The following is a 25,617-nucleotide window of genomic DNA, read 5'->3' as shown; positions in this document are numbered from 1 at the left end:
CTTGCCACCTGGGGCCTCGTAGGGTAGAAAAGCTTTTAAGTTTTAGCTTAGCTGAATTTGATTGCAGTTGGAGATCGATAGTAAAAGATAAGGCAGCTCTCTCACAACTCTGCTCGAAGCAATTGGTTTAGAAGGCTAGGGAGGGATCATCTCTGTCAGCCTTGCTAGAAGAAAAGCCGTACCATGAAGTAATGTTAAGAAAACAAGTTCAGAGATCTGAAGAGAAGCTAGTTAAGGAGGCTAGAGAAGTAAAGAGAGGTTTTAAGGAATCTGAGGTTAAATAGAGAATGATACAGTAAAGGGAGACAAAGCTGAGAACAAGTCTAAGCCACCAGAATGATATCCCGATGTTCAGGTTTGTGAGATTTTACTATAGCCTCTGCACAGTTGCACAGTGGTTACCACTGCTGCCCCACAGTGCCATCGATCCGGCTTCAGTTCCGGCCATGGGTGACTGTGTGGAGTTTGCATGTTTTCCCCATGTCTGCATGATTTCCTCCGGGTGCTCCGGTTTCCTCCCACAGTCCAAAGATTTGCAGGTTAGTTTGGGCTGCAAGGATAGGGTGGGGATTGGGCCTAGGTAGGGTGCTCCCTCGGAGGTCCGGTGCAGACTCGATGGGCCAAATGGCCTTCTTCTACACGGTAAGGATTCTATGATTCAATGAAACCCAAAAGTGGGTGGTGTAAAATCCTGGACTGGATTCAGTGTTAAAAGTGGGACAGAGGTTGTGTTTAAAAGTGTCATTTGGAAAACGTGGTCTGGATTTCGGAAACCAAACCACTCAGGGAAAGTATAATCATGTGAGAAGTTTTGAAAGTGTATTTTTGGGATCTATAGCATCCTCCCCCCCCCCCCCTCCCCCGTCTTGGCCCTTTCTCATTTATTATGAGATATCTTGTTCTGCGGAGGCAAAGAGAGGACATTGTGAGCTGCATGCTTGATAGGTCATGCGGGTCTATAACAGGTGACACGGGTGAGCACTGCAACTGGACATGAAGGGGTTGTGCTGGCGGGTGGCAGAGGGTTTTGAGGGGCAAGCACGAAGATCAGATGTGGGCAGGGTGCAAGCTGCCAGCCAGTGGATTGGGGGAAGGGGGTTTGGGAATTTTTGAAGGGTGGCAGGTGAAACTGATGCCAGGAGAGAGGTGGTAACTTACCCTTGGAGGCTGTTGGTCTTCTTCTGACATTGGGCCACAGTCCTCCTTGTCATTCTGCCCGAACTGACAGCCACTGCCACTGGTGGGGAAATTACTGGAGTCTATATTCGGGGATGGGTGTAACTGCAAACCTCAAACGATTTTGGTTGATCAGGGAGAGCCAGCATGGATTTGTGAAGGGAAGGTCATGCCTGACTAACCATATTGATTTTTTTGAAGGGCTGACTAAGGTAGTGGATAGTGAATGTCCATGGATGTTATTTCCTGAAGGTATTTGGTAAAGTTCCACATAAGAGACTGTTTACTCAGGTGGAAGCCCATGGAGTTGAGGGAAAATTATTCATGGGTGTAGGAAATTGGTTGAGTGGCAGGCAGCAGAGAGTGGGCGTAATGGGTAATTACTCTGATTGACAGGAGGTAGCTGGTGGTGTATCACAGGGATCTCAATTATTCACACTATTCATTAATGACATGGATGATGGCGTAGAAAATCATATTGTATGACATAAGGTTAGGTGGCATCACAGGCAGCCTAGATATTGCATAAAATTGCAAGGAGATATTAACAGACTAGGTAAAGAGATGGAATTCAATGTGTGAGGCTATCCATCTGGACCAAAAAAGGATAGAGCAGGGTACTTTATAAAACGAAAGGGGTTAGGTACAGTGGATGCCCAAAGTGACTTCAGAATTCAGGTGCATAGATCCTGAAAATGCCATGAACAAGTGCAGAAAATAATCTAAAAGGTTGATGGAATGCAAACCTTTATACCCAGAGGATTGGAGTATAAAGATACAGAGGTTATATTGCAGCTATACAAAAGCCTGGTTAGACCCCACTTGGAGTACTGTGAGCAATTCTGGGCAACACATTTTTTTTTTCATAGAATTTACAGTGCAGAAGGAGGCCATTCAGCCCATCGAGTCTGCACCGGCTCTTGGAAAGAGCACCCGACTCTATCCCCATAACCCAGTAACCCCACCCAATACTAAGGGCAATTTTGGACACTAAGGGCAATTTATCATGGCCAATCCACCTAACCTGCACATCTTTGGACTGTGGGAGGAAACCGGAGCACCCGGAGGAAACCCACGAACACACGGGGAGGATGTGCAGACTCCGCACAGACAGTGACCCAAGCCGGAATCGAACCTGGGACCCTGGAGCTGTGAAGGAAGGATATATTGTCCTTGGAGGGAGGGCAACATACGTTTACAAAAATGATACTTGGACTACAAGGTTACGAGGAGAGATTACACAGATTAGACCTGTTTTCACTAGAAATTAGAAGGTCAAGGGGCTCAAATTCTTCGAGATATTACATTAAAAGACAGGGTAGATAAAGACACACTATTTCCACTGGTTAGAGATTCTAAAACTAGGGAGCATAGTCATAGGGCGCGATTCTCCCAGACAGGGAGAAATCGTAAGGCTGGCGTCAAAACCGGGCGGGTTTGACGCCAGCCTCCCCCTCCCCGACCGGGAACTGATTCTGGTCCCCGGTCGGGGCTAGCATGCCGCGGCCGTGAACTCCGGCATCGCGGCCTTAACGAATTTCGTTAAGCCCGCTTGCCAGAGTTTGCGACGGCTGATGTGTCGCATGGCGCCAGCCGCGCATGCGCGGATGACGTCATCGCGCATTTGCGCGAAACCCGCGCATGCGCGGGCCGGGATGCCTCTCAGCCGCCCCGCGAATGGATACAGCGGGGCGGCGGAAGGACAAAGAGTGCGCGGGAATCGGACCGCTGCCCGCGATCGGTGTCCCACCGATCGCGGGCCCATGGCACCCTTGGCACGGCCGTGGTACTGCGTGCCAATCGGTGCCATGGTTGCCAAGATCGGGACTTTACGGCCGTTTTTACGAACGGCCAGACCAGGTGTGTTTGCCGTTCGTAAAAACGGCCGTAAAGGGCTTGGACTTTGGCCCATCGGCCAGCTGAGAATCGCTGCTCGCCGTAAAAATACGGCGGCAGTGATTCGTGTCGGGCGTGGGGGTGGGGGGGGGGGGGGGGAGAATAGCGGGAGGGCGTCGGAGTAGCGTGGCCGTAAAAATTTACGACCCCCGCTATTCTCCGCACCATCGTGAGTGCGGAGAATTGCGCCCAAAATGTTAGGACCAGACCGTTCAGGAGAGATGTTCGGAAGCACTCTTTCACTCAAAAGGTGGTAGAGATTTGGATTTTCTCCCACAAACAGCAGTTGAAGCTGGATCAGTTTCATTTTAAATCTGAGACAGATAGATTTTTGTTGAGAAAGGATTTTGGGCGCAATTCTCCAACCCCCTGCCGGCTGCCGAATTCTCCGGCGCCGGAGTTTTGGCGGGGACGGGAATTGTGGTGCGCCGGTCGGCGGCTGCTGGCAGCAGCCCATCCGCGGTGATTCTCCGGCCCGCGATGGGCCCGTATTCGGTAGGTCCTGCCAGCGTAAATCGCAACAGGTCCTTACCGGTTGGTCCTGGCTCCACGGGCAGCCTGCAGAGTCTTCGGCGGGGTGCGGGGACATCTGGCCCCGGGGGGGTGCCCACACGGTGGCCTGGCCCGCGATCGGGGCCCACTGATCCGCGGGGTCCTGTGCCGTGGGGGCACTCTTTCCCTCCGCACCGGCTGCTGTCAACCTCCGCGATGGGCAGTGCGGAGAAGAACCCCCTGCACATGCGCTGGGATGATGCCCGCACGCGCTGGCGCTACCGCGCATGCAGCAACTCGCGTTGGCCGGCGGAGGCATTTCTGCGCCGGTTGGCGTGACGCCAAGCCCTTCCCCGCCGGCTGGCGCGGCGCCAAACACTCCGCCGCCGGCCTAGCCCCTGAAGGTGCGGAGGATTCCGCACCTTTGGGACGGCCCAACGCCGGAGTGGTTCACGCCATTCCTCGGCGCCGGAGTGGCCCGCCCCGCCGGGCAGGGGAGAATCCCGTCCTTTAGGCCATATGGACGAAAGGCTTTTATGTGGAATTAGGCCACAGATCAGCCCTGATCTCATTAAATGGGGGGAAATTTGAAGCTCTGAGGGCTGAATGGCCTACTCTTGTTCCTCTGTCCCTACTTGGAAGGTGAGTAGGTGGGTTATCGCAGTGCCCTAGTCCAGGCATTGCCAAACATAGGGGTGCGGCACGCGGGTGGGTCGCGGGCAGGTGTCGCAACGCTCCCGATCGCGCAAAACCGTGCGCAACAGCCGCAACAGCCGGCTTTTAACAATGCCGACTGCGAGCTGCCTTCAAAAAGGCCAGGAACAGATAAAGCAAATCAGCCACACTGCGCATGCATGCCCAATCGTTAGTGACCATTTTAAAAAATATGGTCGCAGCCATTTTTTTTTTCCAAGTTCGGGGGGCCAAAGGGACAATGGGACCATTGGGGCCAAACGGACCCAAAACCATTTCCTCCATTTTTGTCAGCAACAAACAAGGTAAGAGAAAATGGTGGGTCGCTCAGGTCGGCTGGCGTGGGTCATGAAGGTCGGCCGGCGTGGGTCGCAAAGGTCGGCTGGTGTGGGTCGCCAAGGTCAGCCGCCATTGGTCGCGTAGGTCGGCCGGCGTGGGTGGCGAAGGCCGGCCCGCGTGGGTCGCGAAGGTCGGCCGGCGAGGGTCGCGAAGGTCGGCCAGCCTGGGTCGCGAAGGTTGGCCGGCGTGGGTCGCGAAGGTTGGCCGGCGTGGGTCGCGAAGGTCGGCCAGCCTGGGTCGCGAAGGTTGGCCGGCGTGGGTCGCGAAGGTCGGCCGGCGTGGGTCGCGAAGGCCGGCCGGCGTGGGTCGCGAAGGTTGGCTGGCGTGGGTTGCGAAGGTTGGCCGGCGTGGGTCGCGAAGGTCGGCCGGCATGGGTCGCGAAGGCCGGCCGGCTTGGGTCGTGAAGGTTGGCTGGCGTGGGTCGCGAAGGTTGGCCGGCGTGGGTCGCGAAGGTTGGCCGGCGTGGGTCGTGAAGGTTGGCTGGCGTGGGTCGCGAAGGTTGGCCGGCGTGGGTCGCGAAGGCCGGCCGGCGTGGGTCGTGAAGGTTGGCTGGCGTGGGTCGCGAAGGTTGGCCGGCGTGGGTCGCGAAGGTTGGCCGGCGTGGGTCGCGAAGGTCGGCCGGCGTGGGTCGCGTAGGCCGGCCGGCGTGGGTCGCGAAGGTTGGCCGGCGTGGGTCGCGTAGGCCGGCCGGCGTGGGTCGCGAAGGTCTGCTGGCGTGGGTCGCGAAGGTTGGCTGGCGTGGGTCGCGAAGGTTGGCCGGCGTGGGTCGCGAAGGCCGGCCGGCGTGGGTCGCGAAGGTTGGCCGGCGTCGGTCGCGAAGGTTAGCTGGGTTGGGTCCCGAAGGTTGGCCGGTTGGTCAAAATGGAAAAGAAGTTTGAAAAACACAGTCCTAGTCAATAGTTATCTCTCAATCAATATCAGTAAAAGCAGATTATCTGGTCATTATCATGCTGCTATTTGTGGGATCTTGCTGTGGTGTGTTTCCTGCATTACAACAATGACAAAAGTAAAGTAAGTAAAGTGGCCATCGTCCCAGGTGACCATAGGCTGCTTTCCCCTGTGAGGGGGAGAGCTGACTGGTGGTGATTTAACCTGAGGATCACCCACACCTCAAACGAGGGATGAGGTTGGGAAGGCGGATCCGTTTCACAAACTAGCTTTCCTGCCAACTGAGCTGAACCGGCCCCCACAACAATGTCCACGCTGCAAAAGATTCATCGGCTGTGAAATGCTTTGCGATGTCTAGAGGCCACAAAGTGAAGTACATAAATACAAATCATTTCTTTTCGTCTTCAGAGCTGGCTGAATCTTGAACAATTCAATAAAACAATATTCAGTTCTGTCAGCAAGACAGATGGAGAACATCCAAGTCCTGGATATGGGATTTGATACGGGATAGTAATTACATAGGCTATTCATTAGAAACAAAAAGATTAGTCATGAGCATCATTTTAACTTAAACCGCAACTGCAGAAGGGGATGTCGGAATGATGTCAGGAATAACCTCTTCACCCAGTTACAACCTGGATCATTTTAATCTGGGCCGTCCCATAGGATTCAGGACCCCAAGGGTTGAAATCTTGCCTGCTGAGAGCTGCCAGCCAATCAGAGGCCACTGAGAGTGGTGCCAGCTGCCAGTGATGATCTAAGGAATTCACCAGGGATTGTCGCTGATTCCCTGGACCCAGGTGAGTGTCAGTACGATGGGGGTACCTCAGGGAGGGGGGTGGGTATGACTGGAGGCGGTGGGGGTAATGAGAGTTGGAAGTATGGTGCTGGGTGCCTGTATCAGGGACGGCGAGGCCTTGTGTAGGCCTTAAGGAAGTAAGGTGGTGGGTGCCTGTATCAGGGATAGGGAGGGCCTTGTGTAGGCCTTAAGGAAACACGGGAGAAACGTTCAGTCCAGGACTAAATTGAGCTCAGGGATAATTGTTAATTGGTTGTTTAATGAGCCTAGCTGGCATCCCACCATGAGTGGGCTCGCTCTTTTGCAAGTGCCCTTTCCTGTCTCCGACTTAATTGCGGGATGTTTTCCTGCTGCTGCCAGACTGACGTGCGGCCCCTCCCATTATTAAGTGGGCCCCACTGCCATGTTTCTCACTGCAATGGGTGGGATTAAATTCCGCCCATTTTATCCAGAGATTATGACTGATCTGTGCCACCTCCTCGAGAAGACCTTCAAAGACAATCAAATATATATTTAGCACTGCCAATAGCTGTCAGCAACAACAACTTGAATTTGTGTAGCCCATTTAAGTGGTGAAACACGCGAGCCACAGACGTGTTATCAAACAAAATTTGACATCGAACCATATAGGAAGATACTAGGAGAGGTGATCAAAAGATCGGCGAAAGAGGTCAGTTTTAAGGACCGTCTTAAAAGACATGGGAAGATTTAAGGAGGGAATTCTAGAATGTAGGTGGCTCAGCAGTTGAAAGCCCTGCCAACAATGCGGAAGCGAAGAATACTGGGATCAACAGATCATTAAGTACATGGGAAGAAAAGGGAATAAAAGAAAATACATATTTTCGATTGGGAAGAGGGCGAAAGATTTATTGCTGGGACATGGATCGAACCAGCTCTTGGCTTCCACCCTATTTTGATTGGGTATTGCAGTGGAAACTACACCCTGTGGTTCCTGTGTGTGCGAATACATACACCTGGTGCTGATGTGGCATTTCAGCTTAAGTTGCAGTTAGAGTAAACATACAAACTTATCCATGTTGCAATAATTTCTTTCACCTAAATCTTTTATGTCAACACCAGAGGGTGCCAGAGAGCCATGTGCTGAGCAGGACAAGGGCAGGAGATGTTCATTGTGCGATGTTAATGTTAATAAGGAAGTCAGGCTGTGTAGGTGGGGGGAAAGGTGAAATAGCAATTTTACAATTCACCAGGCGTTGCCTTGACGAATGCACTGGGATATCCCCTCTGCTTTAAGTGCATAGTTTGCAAAGAGTATCCTCCTTAGAGCAGAAAGACTGAGGGGAGGATCTGATTGAGGTGCACAAAATTATCAGGGACCTAGATAGGGTGGAGAGGAAGAAACTTCTCCCCTTAGCAGAGGGGTCAATAACCAGGGGCACTGATTTAAGGTAAGGGACAGGAGATTTAGAGGGGTTTTGAGGACAAGCCTTTTCACCCAGAGAATGGTGGGAATCTGGAACTCGCTGCCTGATAGGGTGGTGTAGGTGGGAACCCTCACAACATTTAAGAAGCAGTTAGATGAGCACTTGAAACGTCAGAGCAAACACGGCTACAAATCAAGTGCTGGAAAATGGGATCAGATTAGAGAGGTGCTTGAATGGGTGGAGCAGTCACAAAGAGCCTCTTTTCTGCTGCAAAACTCCGTGGATGGGATTTTCCTCGCCTTCCGTGGTGTTCTGCGGCTGCAGAGGGCGCCGTGCCAGTGGCTGATGGCAGGTTCTGCTGGTACTGCCACTGTCAACGGGAATATCCCGCCCTACGATTTTACGGCTCTGTGGTGAGGTCTATGTAAACACCCCTAACTACTGCCACCCAGGGCTGGTTTAGCACACTGGGCTAAATCGCTGGCTTTTAAAGCAGACTAAGGCAGGCCAGCAGCATGGTTCAATTCCCATACCAGCCTCCCCGTACAGGCGCCGGAATGTGGCGACTAGGGGCTTTTCACAGTAACTTCATTTGAAGCCGACTTGTGACAATAAGCGATTTTCATTTTTTTTTCACCTTCCATTGAAGAGATGGATATTGTTGCAATGACAGCACATTGCTTTGAACCTGATGAGAATGATCACAAGCCAGGGTCTTTGCCTCTTCACAAACCCCACAAATCCTCACACCCGCCAACAGTGTAGAGCTTCACAACCCTGCCGAATCTCTATAAATGGCAAGGAGGGCTATACAGGCCACCCCCCCCCCCCCTCCCGCCCCGGCCCCCGGTATGGTGATGCCTGCTAAATGCTTCTGTCTTCTGCAAAGGCAAAGCGTTGTTTGAGATAAAAATTCCCCGGAGAGAAATAACGACTGCACAACAATACTTATTCCAAGATCTAGTGGGATTAAAAGTAATATCTTGCCATCTGAAGATAGAACATGACGATGCATACATATTCTTTGCACCCGAGTGTGCAAGTTCTTTATTCAGAGTGCACAGATGACACTCTCCCCATGGTGTCTTCCACTATGTTGCATTTTATTTTGTTTTCTCTGTTATAGGATGAGGGCATCACTGGCTGGGTCAGTAATTGTCCCCCATACCTCATTGCCCGTCAACTGAACAGCTTGCTAGGCCGTCGCAGAGGGCAGCTAACCACATTGCTGTCGGCCTGGAGTCACATGTAAGCCCAGACCGGGTAAGGATGGCAGCCTCATGTCGCTGATGACCATTATGATTGTTATCGTGGTCACCGTCACCCAGTGCAGTATTGTCGTGCAGATATTTAATTCATTGAATTTAAATTCCACCAGCTGCTATGGGCCTCTGGATCGCTAGCCCAGGGACATTACCGATCGACCAGCCCCCCTTAAACCCCTTCAAATAATCTCATCACAATTGAAATATGCTTCTCGAATTTCATTCACTAATAAGCGTCACATACCAGTTCTTTGTAGTTGGATGTCAATAAGTATGTGTAAGAGTAAGGGAAGAGACACATCTGGGAGTATGAGTGGATGGTCAGATAAGCCTTGATGCTTTTGTAGTTCCGGATGAAGTTTGCAACGGCCTTGACTTCCTGCTCAGATTCTGCGCGTGGTCCACAGTAAATATCGGCACACGGGTTCCTTGAAGCACCAATGGCTGTGTATAATAAAAGAAAGGGTTTGTATCTATGTAGGTCGCAACCTCAGGATGTCTGAAGCACCTAAGGTGAATGAGGAGCTTTTGAACTGTAGGCACTATTGAAATGCAGCAGCCAATGTAAGCTGCCATAAACAGCAGTTAAATGTATAAGCAGCTCATCTGTTTTAGGAACCGGCTGAGGGTTCTTAGGAGGACAGAATTGGGGAGGCTCCTGCTTCCCTCCCCCTCCCCATCCCAATTGGGATCTTTTATATCGGTCCGTGAGAGCCCAGACCCTTGCTTCCCAACACAATGGTCTGCCACCGAACATTTCCCCACTGTGTTTGTTAACTAGTTGCAGAAATTCCCCATGGCCCTTTCTCAGCTGTCAATGTTGCCCTGGTCACTGTGCCCTGACGCGCTCCCTCTGTTGATGCTGGCCCCACTCCCGTAGCTCAACGCTGTTGGAGACCTGCTCTCAGCGGATCCTCAGGCCGTTTGCCATCTTGCTTCAGCGGGAGCTTCAAACTTTTTAAACCAAGCGCTTATGTCTCCGCAAATGATGCTATCTGCACCAAAGGGAGGAATTTTAATGATGACTTTTACTTTAAAAAATTAATTATATTTATAAACACAACAAAATATCCTAAGGCACTTAGAACATAGAACATAGAACATAGAACAGTACAGCACAGAACAGGCCCTTCGGCCCTCGATGTTGTGCCGAGCAATGATCACCCCACTTAAACCCACGTAACCCGTATCCCAACAATCCCCCCATTAACCTTACACTACGGGCAATTTAGCATGGCCAATCCACCTAACCCGCACATCTTTGGACTGTGGGAGGAAACCGGAGCACCCGGAGGAAACCCACGCACACACGGGGAGGACGTGCAGACTCCACACAGACAGTGACCCAGCCGGGAATCGAACCTGGGACCCTGGAGCTGTGAAGCATTGATGCTAACCACCATGCTACCGTGAGGCCCCTTCATAGGCACATTGTGAAACATATTTTGGGATTGACAGGTGGACAGGCTTAGGAGGCCTCTCCACCTTGTTTTCCTTCTAACAGGCAAACCTTCAAACCTACTCTTTGGTCATCTGACTTAATATCTCCATTTTTGGTTTTGTACCTCGCTGGCTTGGGTTTCCTTCCGCAAGGGGGGCATGGGAAAGTCGGGAATATTTCCATCACGGCCTGCACGCCTCGGGATGCAAAATGTTGCCCAGCCCCGATTGCTCTTGAGAAGGTAATGTTGAGCCACCTTCTTGAATCTCTGCAGTCCATGAGGTGTAGGTACGCCCACAGTGCTGTTAGGGAGGGAGTCCCAGGGTTTTGACCCCGGGACAGTGACGGAACGGCGAGTATATCTCCAAGTCAGGATGGTGTGGGGCCTGGAGGGGAAACTTGCAGGTGCTGGAGTTCCCCTACATCTGCCGCCCTTGTTCTTCTTGGTGGTTTGGAAGATGCTATAATTGGAGACTTGGTGAGTTGCTGCAGTGCACCTTGTCGATTGGACACACTGCAGCTACCGTGCTTCAGTGGAGGAGGAAGTGGAAATTGAAGGTTGTGGATGAGGTGCCAATCACACAGCCTGCTCTGTCCTAAACAGTGTCAAGCTTCTTGAGTGTTGTTGGGGCTGCACTCATCCATGCAAGTGGAGTATATCCCATCACATTCCAGACTTGTGAATGTGTTAAAAAAAAGAACCTCTTTTAAAAAGAAATTCATTCATAACGTTCTAATATGTTTCAAAAAGGTAATTTCACTGCAAGCCAGTAAAAGTGTCAATCACCCAGACACTTTTAAGTGTCAATGATAAAAATCACAAACCCTTCAAACCACATAACTTTACACATTATGGAATTGAAAGCAGAGGTCAGGGATGCAGGTATTTCAACACGCTTGTACTCTCAGACAAACCTCATTATTTATGCTTGGCTGGTCCGAGGTAAAGGATGGCGTCAGCCATTCGGGAATACCAAAGCAACATCTTCATTCTTCCCAATATTCATTTGAAGGGAATTTGTGCTCATTCAGTCCGTAGAATCCATGGAATCCTTACAGTGCAGAAGGAGGCCATTTGGCCAATTGAGTCTACATCAATCCTCTGAAAGAGCACCCTACCTAGGCCTACTCTCCTACCTTATCCTATAAGTGGAGAGAGGTGGTGGTGAGCTAGAATGAGGTCTTCGACAATGCACGTGGGAAAAGTAAAGCTTTTGAGTGATGTCACTGAGGAACAGCATATAGCTCATGTGGGGAGGGGGTGTGTATGTGACAAAGATGTTTCATTCGGGTGACAGGGGTGGGAATTGGATTGGAGAGTTTCACACATGGAGTTCCGGAAGAGATGGGAATGGATTTTGGAGATGGTAGCCCATTATGGGGCAAGGAAAGGCTTTTGGATTTGTGGTGGTCGTTTGCAACGATGGTGGAGGTCAAGAGTTTTTTTTGTGGAGAGCAACAGAAACATATTCTTGTCATCACCTATGATACCAATTTTACATTGGGGGTGGGGGTGGGGGAGAGAAGAGAGTATTGAAGAGAAGGAAAAATTCCTCCTTTATTCTACTCAAGACCCTCTACATTCCTCGTTCTACTGTCTGCAGTTTTTCTCTGTGGCTCTCTTCGACTTCCCTCTCTCTCACCTTCCTGTACATCCCTCCTCCCCCTCTTTATTTTACTTTCCTCAGTGTCCCCTTATTATCTCCTCTTCCTCTTTTCTTTTGCATCAAATCGTTCTCCTCCCCTCACAAATGTCTTCCCTTTATCCATGTCCCCTTTCCTTGCCTACCCTCCCACCTTCCTCTGCATCCCTACCCTTCCTCTATTTCTCCTCCTCCACTTTCACCTCCGCATTCCCTCCTTTTCTTCTCCACTCCTTTCTCCTCCTGTGTGCACTCTCAGCCTACCCCTGTCACCTCCCTTCTCTATTCACTCCCCTTCGTCCTCCATTTTACTATCTTCACCTATTTACCTCCTCTATCAAATCTGATGTTCAAAATCTTGAGGTGGCCAGACAGAGTAGTCGGAGAGGAATTGTTCCCTCTTGTAAAAGGATGGAGAACGAGAGGGTACAGCTTTAAAGTGTTTTTACAAGAAGCAAATGTGAAGTGAGAAAAATCTTTTTCATACAACGAGTGGTTGGGGTCTGGAATGCACTGCCTGACAATGTGGTGGAGGCAGGTTTAAGCGAGGTATTCAAGAGGGCATTAGATAATGATTTAAACAGAAACAATATGCAGGGTCACGGGGAAAAGACAGGAGGGAGTCTTAATGCTCATTCAGAGAGTTGGTGCAGATGCGATGAGCTGAATGGCCTCTTTCTGCATCGTAACAATTCTGTGAATGTGTGCTTTTATGATACTATCTCTTTCCCTCTACTATCCCTTGCATTTCCACCTTTGCTGCTCCCCTCCTCAATCCCAGCCCACCCTCTACCCTATTGCCACAGGGTCTTGTCCTTCTCCTATTTCATATGTTTTTAAAATGTTTTTAAGACTTGTGGATCGAAAACGCACTCCTTGCACAGGATTTTGGGAAGCGTCTAGCCAATGTTATGATGCCATCCATTTCTTTTAATCTGTTAGAAAGCACGCATTGCCCACACACATTGTGTGGTTTGTTAAAATACAGCCACTTACAGCACCATCTGGCATCAAAGTTTCGGTTTGGATCAGTGCCCACACAATGAGAGCCAGGATTCCTGGAACGTGTTTTCCTCCAGAATCGATCCTGTCGATATACGTTGCAAACAAATAAATGTGTAAGTTCCTCACTGCCATCATGTCAGATGAGCAATTCCTCACATAGCCAAATAATAGCAAACAATAGAAGGTTCACTCGATTGATACCTGGGATGGGAGACGTAGGATGTGATCTACCGACCGCCTTGCGCCCGTAAAGGTGGCATGGCCGGTAGATGCCACGAGATTCCTCTTCTGGGATCCACACGGCTCACCACGCCTCACAAGATCCAATGCAGTTGTCGCGATCGGAATCCGACCCATTGTGGGAGGATTACTACTTTGCAGATCTGCATATTAGTGTGACAGCTAGTCTAATATGCTCTCCCCTGATCTAGCCGGGGCGTAGGGATCTAACTCCTTCACCTTGGAGAGCTCGGGCGAGTGCTGTTCAGTGCTGGTCTCCACAAACAGGGTCCAGATGGGACAGCACTCATGGTGGTCTCTCAGGTGATCAGAGGTGCACAGGTGGTTGCCTTCTGGGTGGGTTAATACCCTGGCACTGCGAGTGCCACCTTGGCACTGGTACCCTGGCAGTGATACCTGGGTGCCCAGGTGGCACTGCCAACTGGCAGGGGTACTGCGAGGGTGCCAGGATGGAATTATTCCCACACCGGGGGGTGCCCTGTGTGGGGGTCCAGAGGACCCCCTTATGGGTGAGTTGGGGCTATGGGAGAAATTTAAGGTTCGCGTTGGGGGATCGCGAGATTGGGACGCCATTTAAAAGTGACGTCCCAATCTCCTTCTGCATCGAGGAGCTCCCATTCGGGTAGATCGTACCCATAAGATTCTGAGGGGACTTGACAGGGTGGATATGGAAAGGATGTTCCCACTTTTTGGGGGATACTAGAACTTGTGGGAACCATTTCAAAATAAGGAGTCAGTTATTTAAGAAGGAGATGAGGAGAGACCTTCTCTTTCAGAGGCTCGTGAGTCTCTCGATCTCTCTTGCCCAGAGAGTGGTGGAGGAAGATTTTATGGTCAAGATAGATAAATTCTTGACCAATACTGGCATCTACCTGGAAATGTGGAAAATTGCCCAGGTATGTCCTATAAACAAAAAGCGATAACAATTCCAACCCAGCCAATTATCGCCTCAACAGTCTAAACTCAAACATCAGCAAGGTAATGGAAGGGGTTGTCAATAGTGCTATCGAGCGGCACTTACTCAACAATAACCTGCTCACTGACGCTCATTTTGGGTTCCACCAAGGGCGGTCAGCTCCTGACATTAATACAACTTTGGTCCAAACATGGATAAAAGAGCTGAATTCAAGAAGTGGGGTTAGGGAGACTGCATTGACCAAGCGTGGTGTTAGGGAGCCCAAGAAAAACTGGAGTGAATTGGAATAAGGGAGCAAACCTTTCATGGGATGGAATAATACCTGGCACAAAGGAAGATGGTTGTGTTGGTTGGAGGTCAATCATCTTATTCCCGGGACATCACTACAGGAGTTCCTCATAATAATGTCCCAGGCACAACCACCTTCAGCTGCTTCATCAATGACCTTCCTCTCATCATTAGGTTAGAGTTGAGATGTTCACTGATGATTGCACAATGTTCAACACCATTTGCATCCTTCAAGCACTGAAGCAGTTCATGCACATGTTCAGCAAGACCTGGACAATGTTCAGGCTTGGGCTGATAAGCGGCAAGTAAAGTTCACACCACACAAGTGCCAGGTAATGACCATCTCCAACAAGAGAAAATCTAACTATCGCCTCCTGGCATTCAATGACATTACTATCAATGAATTCCCCACAATCAACATCCTGGGGATGATACCATTGACCAGAACCTGAACTAGACTAGCCATATAAATATTGTGGCTACAAGAGCAGGTTAGAGGTTGGGAATTCTTCAGTGAGTAATTTACCTCCTGACTCCCTAATCCCTGTCCTTCATCTACTATGTACACGTCAGGAATGTGATTAAATACTCTCCACCTGCTGCTGATGCCATTACGAATGCTCTTATGTATCTGGGTTCTGCAGCAAATCCTGACCTTTTCAGATTGAGTTTTTGCTTTCCACCCTTGACCCCCAGATAGCTCAGGTGTAAGGAACTGGCTAGATCCTTGTCTGTTTTGTGTTTCCCTTTTTAATCCCTGTCTGCAACATTGCAGATTTTGGTTTAAACTGCAGACTTTGGTCAAACTGAAACCACCCCGGGTCTAATGTACTTACCGAGGACCCCCTTGATGCTCTGTGGCACAGCCCATGATATCATTTTGATGGACTTGGCAAGCACCCACACTCTGAGATTGTGGGACATCTTCTGTTCTTGTTCGGGATTGGTGGAGCTTATCAGAGAGTTGCTGGAAGATTATGAAAACCCAGGCCAGCTCCATTTTGTCTCTCAATTCTGTGCTGACCTGGAAAGCAGCACACAGCAAGGCTCTCTCGCTATCAGCCTCTGGCCTGGTGATTTGAATGCTTCCAGCCAGACTGGGGAAGTAGCTTCTACCTTTAATGTCTACAGCCAGGTCGGTGAAACTGTAAAACTCTGTTTGAAAGGTCTGGCGATTTAAATGCTTCCAACTAGGCTGTGAAAGTGACCTATGAGAGGAGCTGTGAGCAAGTAGACATTTCTATCCTGATTAAGAACTATGAATGCAGTGCTTCACATCCTGTCTCCCCTGTTGGATTCTTCCTGAGGGTTCCTCTTAAAACCCTCAAGCTGAGAGCAGTAGTTTCAACTCAGTGAGGCTGATAGTCCATCTGGTGGACGCAAGCTAGAATTGCACAGACCTGAGGGGGGCCGTCAGTGTGAGACTGAGGTCAGTCAAGTGAAAGTGACTCCTCACAGAGAATTCTACAGGCTGCCAGTTCGAATTGAAGCCAGGCATTAGAAGATCCTAACCAACCGATGATTGGAATGCTTCGCGACCGTGGAAGTTTGGCAGCTACAAAGGCCGCTACCTCAGCAGCAAAGAACCATCTCAAGCCCTTTTTATCCCTGATATTTTCAATCCTTTCCCTACCCCCATCTTATGTTTGTCATCTGTGTGTCTGGGTGGAGGGTGGCATGGGGTTTGGGGAATAGTTAGATTAGCAGACCATTGGTACTGTTTGTGTCAGCCATGTTGGCTGGGGTTTGTCACGGGGGGGGGGGGGGGGGGGGGGAGGGGGGGGGGGGTCGGTTTATATTGTTTTGTTCTTCTTGAAACCTGTTGTTTAAAATTGTTAAAATTATAAATGCCTCAATAAAATATTTTCTCAAAAAAAATTAGCAGACCATTGTTCCATTCTTACCAATACATATTTATCTTTTTTCCTTGTTATAAATAAACAGTCTTTTAATGTTTTACTTATAAATCTGGTGCCTGTAACACATTGGACCAGTCAAAGGTTAAGGATCTCAGGGAAATATGCAAAGTATTGTTTAATTCACTTATGTTGGGACTCCGGGGTCTGCGGTGCTGGAATTGGCCACATACCCACCCAGGGTGTCATAACACAGGGCCTTTGTTTCTTAATCCTGGAGCCCTAGCGACTGTCTTAAGAATTACTCTGGGCCATCCACAGAGGCTTGACACTTACCTTGGTCCAGCTGTAGACATAACCATCCACATTGATAACAGGGACAACCAGGAAATCCAGTTTATTGAGGAGATTGGTCATAGCCGAATCAGATCCATAGCTTCTCACAGCCTGTGAAAGCATAAGTTTATTGAATGGCATGTTTCTCCACTGCTCAACGGAAGTGGCTGCGAACGTGTTAAATAAATGTTGCACTGACCTCTTTCACGAACCACTGGCAAAATGCTGGAGAAATCCACTCCCTGGCATGGATCCCACAGTCCAAGAAGATGGCGGGTTTCACATGCCCTGTTCTCTTGCCAACCTGTAACAAGGGATGGGCACATGCACCATCATTCCTTCAGGCTGCTTTATTGGTCCAACCACAGACTTCATCAGGTTTTCACTTAACACTCGTCTCCAGACGTTTCTCAGGGGGTGGGATGGAGAGATTAGATACTATGGCCAGAATTCTGTGGCTGTTGGGATTATCTTTTCCCACCTGCAGCGCAAACCCACCCATGGGTTTCCCGGCGGCGTGGAGTGGCTTCAATGGGAATTCACATCGACACCAGGCGGGATAGAGAATCCCGTCACCGAGAAAAGGCGTGCCACCGAGAACCACACGGCTAGGGGACCGGAGAATCCTGCCCTTTCACAACAATAATGAATCTGGCAGAAGTGATCTTACCCGGAGGAGATAGATGTGCCGTCCCTCATAGCTCCGTCCAATTTCAAACCGCGAAATTAGTGTGGGGTTTTCCACCGTGATCTTGGCAATCCAGCAAACAATCTACAATAGAAAAAATATTTGTGGGCACACCTGGAACATCAAAACAACCACACGGACTGCAGCGGTTCAGCAAGGCAACTCATCTCCACCTACAGCCACGTCCTTAATAGTAACCAGAGGAGCTCCCTTCCCCCGAATTTCAAATGTTACACCTTCAGAATGATTTTACATGTGGAAAACCTTTGCTCTAGTTATTGTTATAATCATATTTTTACCTCATCCCACCGATGATATTTTTCATAGTTGTAGCCGGTTGAATTCATCTTGTTTCCATCAAACTGCTTCGCCATCAGGGACTGCACATCCTCTATTAATATACTGAGCACAGTAAGATTAATTTTCAAATGATAAATCTGGGTTGTAAAGCCAAAGGGCCGGAACTTTCACAATTCGCCGAAAATTATAGATTACGCGCAGCACAAATTGAGTTTCAGCCATCTTTTATGTTGATGGGAGAAACATTGCGGTGCCAGGCAGCTGTGCCCACAAAGCGGGCGATAGCCCAGGTCGAGTTAAATCAGCACGAAAGAATTCTCTGAATTTTCTCTGTTTGCAAACCTTTGAGGAAACTCTTAAGATTGTGCAGCAAGGACATTAAGGGGGCATGTGGAAAGCAAACTTTTCATTTTGCTGAGGAAGTGGCTGCTGCACACCAGGTAAATTAGATCATAGAATTTACAGTGCAGAAGGAGGCCATTCGGCCCATCGAGTCTGCACCGGCTCTTGGAAAGAGCATCCTACCCAAGATCAACACCTCCACCCTATCCCCATAGCCCAGTAACCTCACCCAACACTAAGGGAAATTTTGGACACTAAGGACAATTTATCATGGCCAATCCACCTAACCTGCACATCTTTGGACTGTGGGAGGAAACCGGAGCACCCGGAGGAAACCCACGCACACACGGGGAGGATGTGCAGACTCCGCACAGACAGTGATCCAAGCTGGAATCGAACCTGGGACCCTGGAGCTGTGATTGATTGATTTACAGATGTGGACCAGGCATATCTGGAAAAATGTATTAATTTCTCTTCCAATTTCCACCCCTCCATCACCTTCACAAGATCTATCTCTGATACTTCCATTCCCTTTCTTGGCCTTTAGATTTCAATTTCTGGGGATAGACTATCCACTAGTATCCATTACAAACCCGCTGACTCCCAGTTTCCTTAACTATTCCCACCCCACATCCCGTAAGGACTCCATCTAATTCTCCCAGTTCCTTCGCCTCCGTCACATCTGTTCTGATGACACCACTTTCCAAATCGGTACTGCTGACATGTCTTCATTCTTCCTCAATTGTGGTTTCCTACCCACTGTGGGCGACAGGGCTCTCAACTGTGTCCGACCCATCTCCCGCACCTCTGCTCTCACCCCTTCCCCCTCCCTCCCAGAACCAGGATAAGGTTCCCCCTTGTCCTCACTTTTCATCCCACCAGCCTCTGCATTCAAAGAATCATCTTCTGCCAGTTCCGACAACTCTAGCGTGATGCTACCACGAAACACATCTTCCCCTCACTCCTCCTGTCAGCATTTCATGAGGACCGTTCCCTCTGTAATACCCTCATCCACTCCTCCATCACCCTCTTCCATGGCACCTTCTCATGCAATCGCAGAAGGTGTAACACCTGCCCCTTTACCTCCCTTTGCTCACCATCCAAGGGTCTAAACACTCTTTTCAAGTGAGTCAGTGCTTCACATGTACCTCCTTCAATCCGGTCTATTGCATTTGCTGCTCCCAATGCGGGTTACTCTATATTGGAGAGGTTAAATGCAAACTGGGTGACAGCTTTGCAGAACACCTTCAGTCCATCTATAAGCAGGATCAAGACCTTCCTGTCGCTGCCATTTCAACTCACCATCCTGCTCACCCGTCCACATGTCTGTCCTTGGCCTGCTGTAATGTCCCAGTGAAGTCCAGCACAAACTGGAGGAACTGGACCGATCAATTAGGCACGTTACAGCCTTCTGGACTTAACATTGAGTTCATCAAGTTCAGACTATGAACTCTCTGCTCCATCTTCACCCCATTTTTATTTATCTAAATTTATTTTCATTTCTTCCATCGATGTTTTTCCCTCGTTATTGTGCTCCCTCCCTCACCCCACTTAGACCATCTGTTCCCTGTTTGTGTTGCTGTTTGACACACTGCTCACCTTTGCTCTGCCGTTAACACATTCTAATTTCTTAATGTGCCACTATCAGTGCCCTTCTTGGCCTCGATGTGGTGATGCCGGCGTTGGACTGGGATGGGCACAGTAAAAAGTCTTACAACACCAGGTCAAAGTCCACCAGGTTTGTTTGGAATCACTAGCTTTCAGAGCGCAGCTCCTTCCTTCTTGGTCTCAATCATCCACATTTACATTCTGTTTTGCCTTTCTGTCCACGACATCTTTGTCAACCTCCACCAATCGCTGGCCCTCTATCCAGCCCCACTGCTCCACACCCCCACTCACAACAGTATAAATCTGACTCTATTTCCAGTTCTCTCCAGCTTTAACAGCTGGAGTCTGCATTTATCCTCAAAGTCATCCAGACTGGAAACGTTAGCTCTATCCGCCCTCCACAGATGCTGTTAGACCTGCTGAGGTTATCCAGTATTTTCTCATTTTGCCTTTAGAAATGCTTATTTTTAGAGACTAACCAATTTTTAGCTGCATTAATTAAACGACACCCGGTTGTCATTCTTAAATGAGTTTGAATGAAACGTGAGCAAACAATGGCATTCGAGAAAACTAGGGCTATTTTGAACTCAATTTGTGCCAGATCACCGCGAACGCCCAAAGCAGAAACATTACCCCCACCCGTCCCCTCGGGTTTCTGCTTGGTAAAAATCAATACAGGATCTGAAACTAACTCATATTTCAATCCAATCTTCTCCAGTCCAGCCTGAATGTCCGAGGCCCGATCAGCATCCACTCTGAAATCCACACTCCTGTTCGTGGTCACCAACTCAACCGAATGCGGCTGCCAAAAATCAACCTGTGCGCACATCGATAACACAATTAATGTTTTAATTCATTCAAACTTAAATTAAATATTGGCTAGTGAAATAACAACGTGAATCATACCTTCGCAGAGCGGGACACATCTCTTATATACTGGAGATGCTCTTCATTTTCTGGTTTCAAACGCAAAACTTTATCCCTTTCAACAAAAATGGTACGTCACTTTAGCGCATGCTGTTGAAATTCGCATCTCCGTCTCACGGCACACTCACAACAACAACTTGCATTTATCTAGCAGCCATCACAAAGTAAGTGACCCAATGTGCTTCATAGAAGCAATCAGAAAAAAACATAACACTGATCCAAGGGAGAGATTATAACTGGTGACCAAATGTTTGATGAACAAAATAGTTTTCAAGGATATCTTCAGGAGATTAGAGGGAGGTCGAGAGGCAAAGAGGTTGAGGGAGGGAATTTTGGAGTTTAGGGCTGAGTCAGCTGAAGGACTGGCCATTAATGTTAGGACAAAGGAAATGGGGGATGAAATGAAATGAAATGAAAATCGCTTATTGTCACAAGTAGGCTTCAAATGAAGTTACTGTGAAAAGCCCCTAGTCGCCCCATTCCGGTGCCTGTTCGGGAAGGCTGTTATGGGAATCGAACCGTGCTGCTGGCCTGCTTGGTCTGCTTCCAAAGCCAGCGATTTAGCCCTGTGGATGCATGTGAGTCAAGAATTGAAAGAGTGCAGAGACATCAGTGGGTTGTCGAGTGAAGGAGCTTCCAGAGATAGGAAGGGCTAAGGATATAAAAATAAAGGCAATAATTTTACCAGTTTAGAGACATTCCTTACCCAGCATATTTACCAACAGTAGCTCCAACTGAAAAAGCTGCAACAAAACCCAGAAAGAAAAACGCTTTCATTGTTTCCCTTAAGTGGATGACACTTGGTCAGGTTAGGCTTGTATCCGATACAGTATCCGCAGCAAATTCGCAACAAGTGCAGAGCAGCACGCCTGAAATCTGTCTTATATCTTTGGCAATATCCACGCGCTTTCCGATGTGGGTATTTCTGAAATGGAACTTCCCTGTGGTTGATTATCTGAACAGTGACATTCTCATCAATACATACAGTGAACATCCGGTACTGCAACAACTCATTGTCATGTTTCTGATGAAAGTTATTTTTCACAGGCACCACTAGCCTGGAGCTTCTCACTCCAAGAGATTTTGCATCACTACATACAGAAAGTTTGGTGTAAGAATATTAATTTTCCACCAATTAGTAACAAGCAATGAGACCTTGTGCTGTAAACATGTACCCACAACTTGTGAGCCGAACCTCAGGGAAAGGGAACGTTCTGTTTTACCACCTTTAGACATAGAACAGTACAGCACAGAACAGGCCCTTCGGCCCTCGATGTTGTGCCGAGCAATGATCACCCTACCTAAACCCACATAACCCGTATCCCAACAATCCCCCCATTAACCTTACACTACGGGCAATTTAGCATGGCCAATCCACCTAACCCGCACATCTTTGGACTGTGGGAGGAAACCGGAGCACCCGGAGGAAACCCACGCACACACGGGGAGGACGTGCAGACTCCACACAGACAGTGACCCAGCCGGGAATCGAACCTGGGACCCTGGAGCTGTGAAGCATTGATGCTAACCACCATGCTACCGTGAGGCCCTCTTTTCCTGACATCTCTTTGTGCCAGTTAGCATGCAACAAGAATTGTAGCTCTTGGGCGGGATTCTCTGTCCTGTTGCGCCCTTTTTCTGGTGCGGCGTCCCCCCACCGTGCCGGCAGCGGGATTCTCCGTCCCGCCTGCCGGCCAATGGGGTTTCCCATTGTGGCCACCCCTACGGGAAATCCGAGGGTGTGAGTGCGCTGCTGGCAAAGCGGAGGATCTCGCTGATGCAGAATCTAGTGCTTTAACTATGATTTACCCTCTTCAGTCTTTGTGGCACATATAATTGCTTCATTGCTGCATCATTGGTCACCAATTGGTCCAATCAGTTTGCGGTGATATTGCTTTGTGTAATCTTCACGTTCAGTCGACAAGAGTTGGCAATGCCACTGTTATCCGCATGTTCTCAATCGCTCATTAGTAGCAGCAATAAGTCAGTTGGTAACCCCAATGGGATCTCTCAAACTCTCCGTTCCGTACTGCCAGTTAGTGCCACTCTTGACATTGACACAGAAAGTTGACTGGTCACAATTAGAGATCCATCGGCCTGAAGTTTGGCTGTGGTTTTGATGCCCAGCGCTAAGTGTTCAGGAGTCACTGCATTGTTGCTGGGGTATTTCTTGAGGCATCATGCAAAATCGAGCTTCTGTGCACTTACCAGTGACAATGATTCTTGTGGTAAAATGCATGACCTGCATGTCCTGCTGAGTAAATGGTCAGGTGAAAATCGACAGCAGCTTAGCTTAACCAAGCAAAAATAAATGAGGTGAGTGTGATTGGCCTTGACATTGAGGCAGTTTTCGTCTGAGGCATCAAGGAGGCCTCAGTAAAATTGAAATCAGTGGGAATCAGGGAAAAAAAGCCCTGCACTAGTTAGAGTCATCCTTGCCACAGATGGTTGTGGTTGGTGGATGGAAACCATCTCAATCCCATCGCTATAGGAGTTCTTTAGGGCAATGTCCAAGGCTTAGCCAGCTCCAGCTTCTTCATCAATGACTTTCCGTCCATCAAAAGGTCAGAAGTGGAGATGTTTTACAATAAGTGCACAGTGCCCAGTGTCATTTCTGACCAAATCAGAAAATGAAGCAGTCCCTCCCAGCAGGCGACAAGGCCTGGACAACGTTCAGGCTTGGGCTGATTAGTGCCAGTAACATTTGTGCCACATGAATGCCAGGTAAATGACCATCTCCCACAAGAGAGAACCCAACAGCGGATGGAGACGGCATCTTGTAGGGGGCACAAGATTAGAAGCACTGGTAACGGCACCTCTGCCGTTCTCGCCGGCTCGGTACTCCACAAGCCCGGTGGTGGTGGCAGCTGTAAGGGTATGAGGGCAGTGGTGGAAGCATATGGGAGTGGAGGGAGCATCGGTCTGGGCTCCAATTTGTGGCAATCACCGGTTTGTGCCAGGGAGGGTGGATGGGGCTTTCGGAGGTAGGAAACAACAGGGATTGAGAGGCTAGGGGATTTGTTTATCGATGGGAGCTTTCCTTATTTGGAGGATTTGGCAGAGGAGTTTGAATTGCAGGGTGGGAATGGGTTTCGCTATCTGCAGGTGAGGGACTTTGTCCGAAGGCAGGTTTCGATCTTTCCGCTTCTACCGCCACAGGGGATACAGGACAGGGTAGTGTCAAAAATGGGTGTGGGGGAGGGGAAGGTCTCAGAAATTTATAAAGACCTCATGGAGTGGGCGGGAACCCAGATAGGGGAGGTAAAGTGCAAATGGGACGATGAGCTGGGTAAGGAGCTAGAGGTAGGCCTGTGGGAGGATTCTCTGAGCAGAGTCAACACGTCCTCATCATGTGCCAGGCTCTGCCTGATGCAATTCAAGGTGGTTCACCGGGCACACATGACGGTGGCCCGGATGAGCAGGTTTTGGGGGATAGAGGACAGGTGTGTGAGGTGTGCAGGTGGGCCAGCAAGCCATGTCCACATGTTTTGGTTATTTCCGAAGCTTAGGGGATTCTGGCAGGGATTTGCTGATATCATGTCTACGGTATTAAGGACAAGATTGGCACCGAGTCCAGAGGTGGCGATTTTGGAGTGTCGTAAGGCATTTATGATTTTATAATAACAGAAGTACAGAAACAAATGTAAACAGAATTCCGTCCCCCACGCAGCCAACAACCATACAGCCAACATGGCTTATACACACATTTCCCCAGTCCCTCCACCTCCTCTCGCTGATCCCGCCTGAACTAAACTAAACTAGCTCCCATACCCCCGGCCCCCCGTTCCCTGACCCCACCCCGCCACCTGCCATATCTGCAAACAGGTTTTAGTTTCCCCCAAAGAAGTCGATAAACGGCTGCCACCTCCGGACGAACCCTAACATTGTTCCTCGCAAGGTGAACTTAATTTTCTCAAGCCTGAGAAACCCAGCCATGTTGCTAACCCATACTCCCAATTTCAGGGCTCCGAGTCCCTCCAGGATAATAGGATCCGTATCAGGGCTATCAAGGAGGCAAAGACCAAATTGTCAGCCTCTCTCGCCCCCTGGACTCCCGGGTCTTCCGACACTCCAGAAATCGCCACCTCTGGACTCGGTGCCATCCTTGTCTTTAATACCGTGCACATGATATCAGCAAATCCGTGGACATGACATCAGCAGACACAGTTTGTTAAATATTAATAAGTGCTACTTTACCTTGCCTCCCCAGCCTACACACACACACCAGACAGACAAATATATGGGGTGGAAAAGGGTAAGAAAACGTAAGTGAAAGAGAAAAGAGTCTTTGCTTCAGACGATGGTTCCTGGCATGCTTTCTTAACAGTGAGCTTGTAGATTACAGTCTCTGTGTTGCAGTCCGTGCTGGTTTTCCTGTAGTTTTTAAAAGCACCATCCTCACACCTTTCCTGGAGGGCCAGAGACTTTGTTTCCTCAAACCATGCTTTCAGTTCTTGGTTCATTTTCAGACCTCTGTAGTGCAGAAAAGGTAGTACTCCCAGGCAGCAGGCCTTCTGGATTAGTCGATTCACACCCACGTTTCTGAGGAGAGTTAGAAAACTCTGAACTTTGCCGACGCAGCCCGTCGTGGTTCTCCTGTAAACAGATTCATCCAAGCTTTCCATCCGTGGGATTCTTTGTCGGCGGGATCCTCCGTTTTGCCGGGAGCGCACCCATGCCCTCGGGTTTCCCCACGGCATGGGGATGGTCACAATGGGAAGCTCCATTGGCCGGCTGTGGGAACGGAGAATCCCGCTGCTGGCGGGGGTGCGCCGGAAAACGGGGCTGGCGAGACGGTGAATCCTGCCCCATGACTCCGTATATTGTTGAAACATTTTGAATTTGGATAGTAGGTCAGCTGCATTTCAATTCAAACTGGGGAATTTGGTAAATGTTCTAACAATATCTCGTTGACCTTCCTTCTTCTGGAGTGTCTGGGATGAGTGTCGCTATAACCACTTTAGTGTGCTTTTCCCAGGCTCTGCGCACCAAAGCTGAGCTGTGACGGGAATGTAACATTTGTGTTTCATAGACATAGAATTTACAGTGCAAAAGGAGGCCATTTGGCCCATCGAGTCTGCACCGGCACCGGCT

General features: G+C 49.2%; 1 protein-coding gene across 1 annotated transcript in view; it reads right to left on the bottom strand.

The window, feature by feature from the left end:
• LOC119976606 (carboxypeptidase B-like) overlaps positions 1 to 21,413 on the bottom strand; it is a 31,517-nt gene extending 10,104 nt beyond the window's left edge. Inside the window, exons 1-9 of the mRNA XM_038817217.1 lie at positions 21,230 to 21,413; positions 20,503 to 20,578; positions 20,289 to 20,413; positions 17,646 to 17,748; positions 17,329 to 17,430; positions 16,858 to 16,962; positions 16,659 to 16,769; positions 13,014 to 13,104; positions 9,178 to 9,377 (exon numbers count right to left, since the gene is read on the bottom strand). Of these exons, the coding sequence (XP_038673145.1) occupies positions 9,178 to 9,377; positions 13,014 to 13,104; positions 16,659 to 16,769; positions 16,858 to 16,962; positions 17,329 to 17,430; positions 17,646 to 17,748; positions 20,289 to 20,413; positions 20,503 to 20,578; positions 21,230 to 21,300 (984 nt within the window). The 5' untranslated portion in view covers positions 21,301 to 21,413. The remainder of the gene's footprint in view (positions 1 to 9,177; positions 9,378 to 13,013; positions 13,105 to 16,658; positions 16,770 to 16,857; positions 16,963 to 17,328; positions 17,431 to 17,645; positions 17,749 to 20,288; positions 20,414 to 20,502; positions 20,579 to 21,229) is intronic.
• Between the last annotated feature and the right edge of the window lie 4,204 nt (positions 21,414 to 25,617).

This window comes from Scyliorhinus canicula, chromosome 13, assembly GCF_902713615.1.
Source record: "Scyliorhinus canicula chromosome 13, sScyCan1.1, whole genome shotgun sequence".
Lineage (NCBI taxonomy): Eukaryota > Metazoa > Chordata > Chondrichthyes > Carcharhiniformes > Scyliorhinidae > Scyliorhinus > Scyliorhinus canicula.
The sequence above is the reverse complement of the archived record's forward strand: the minus strand, read 5'-3'. Positions and strand labels throughout refer to the sequence as shown.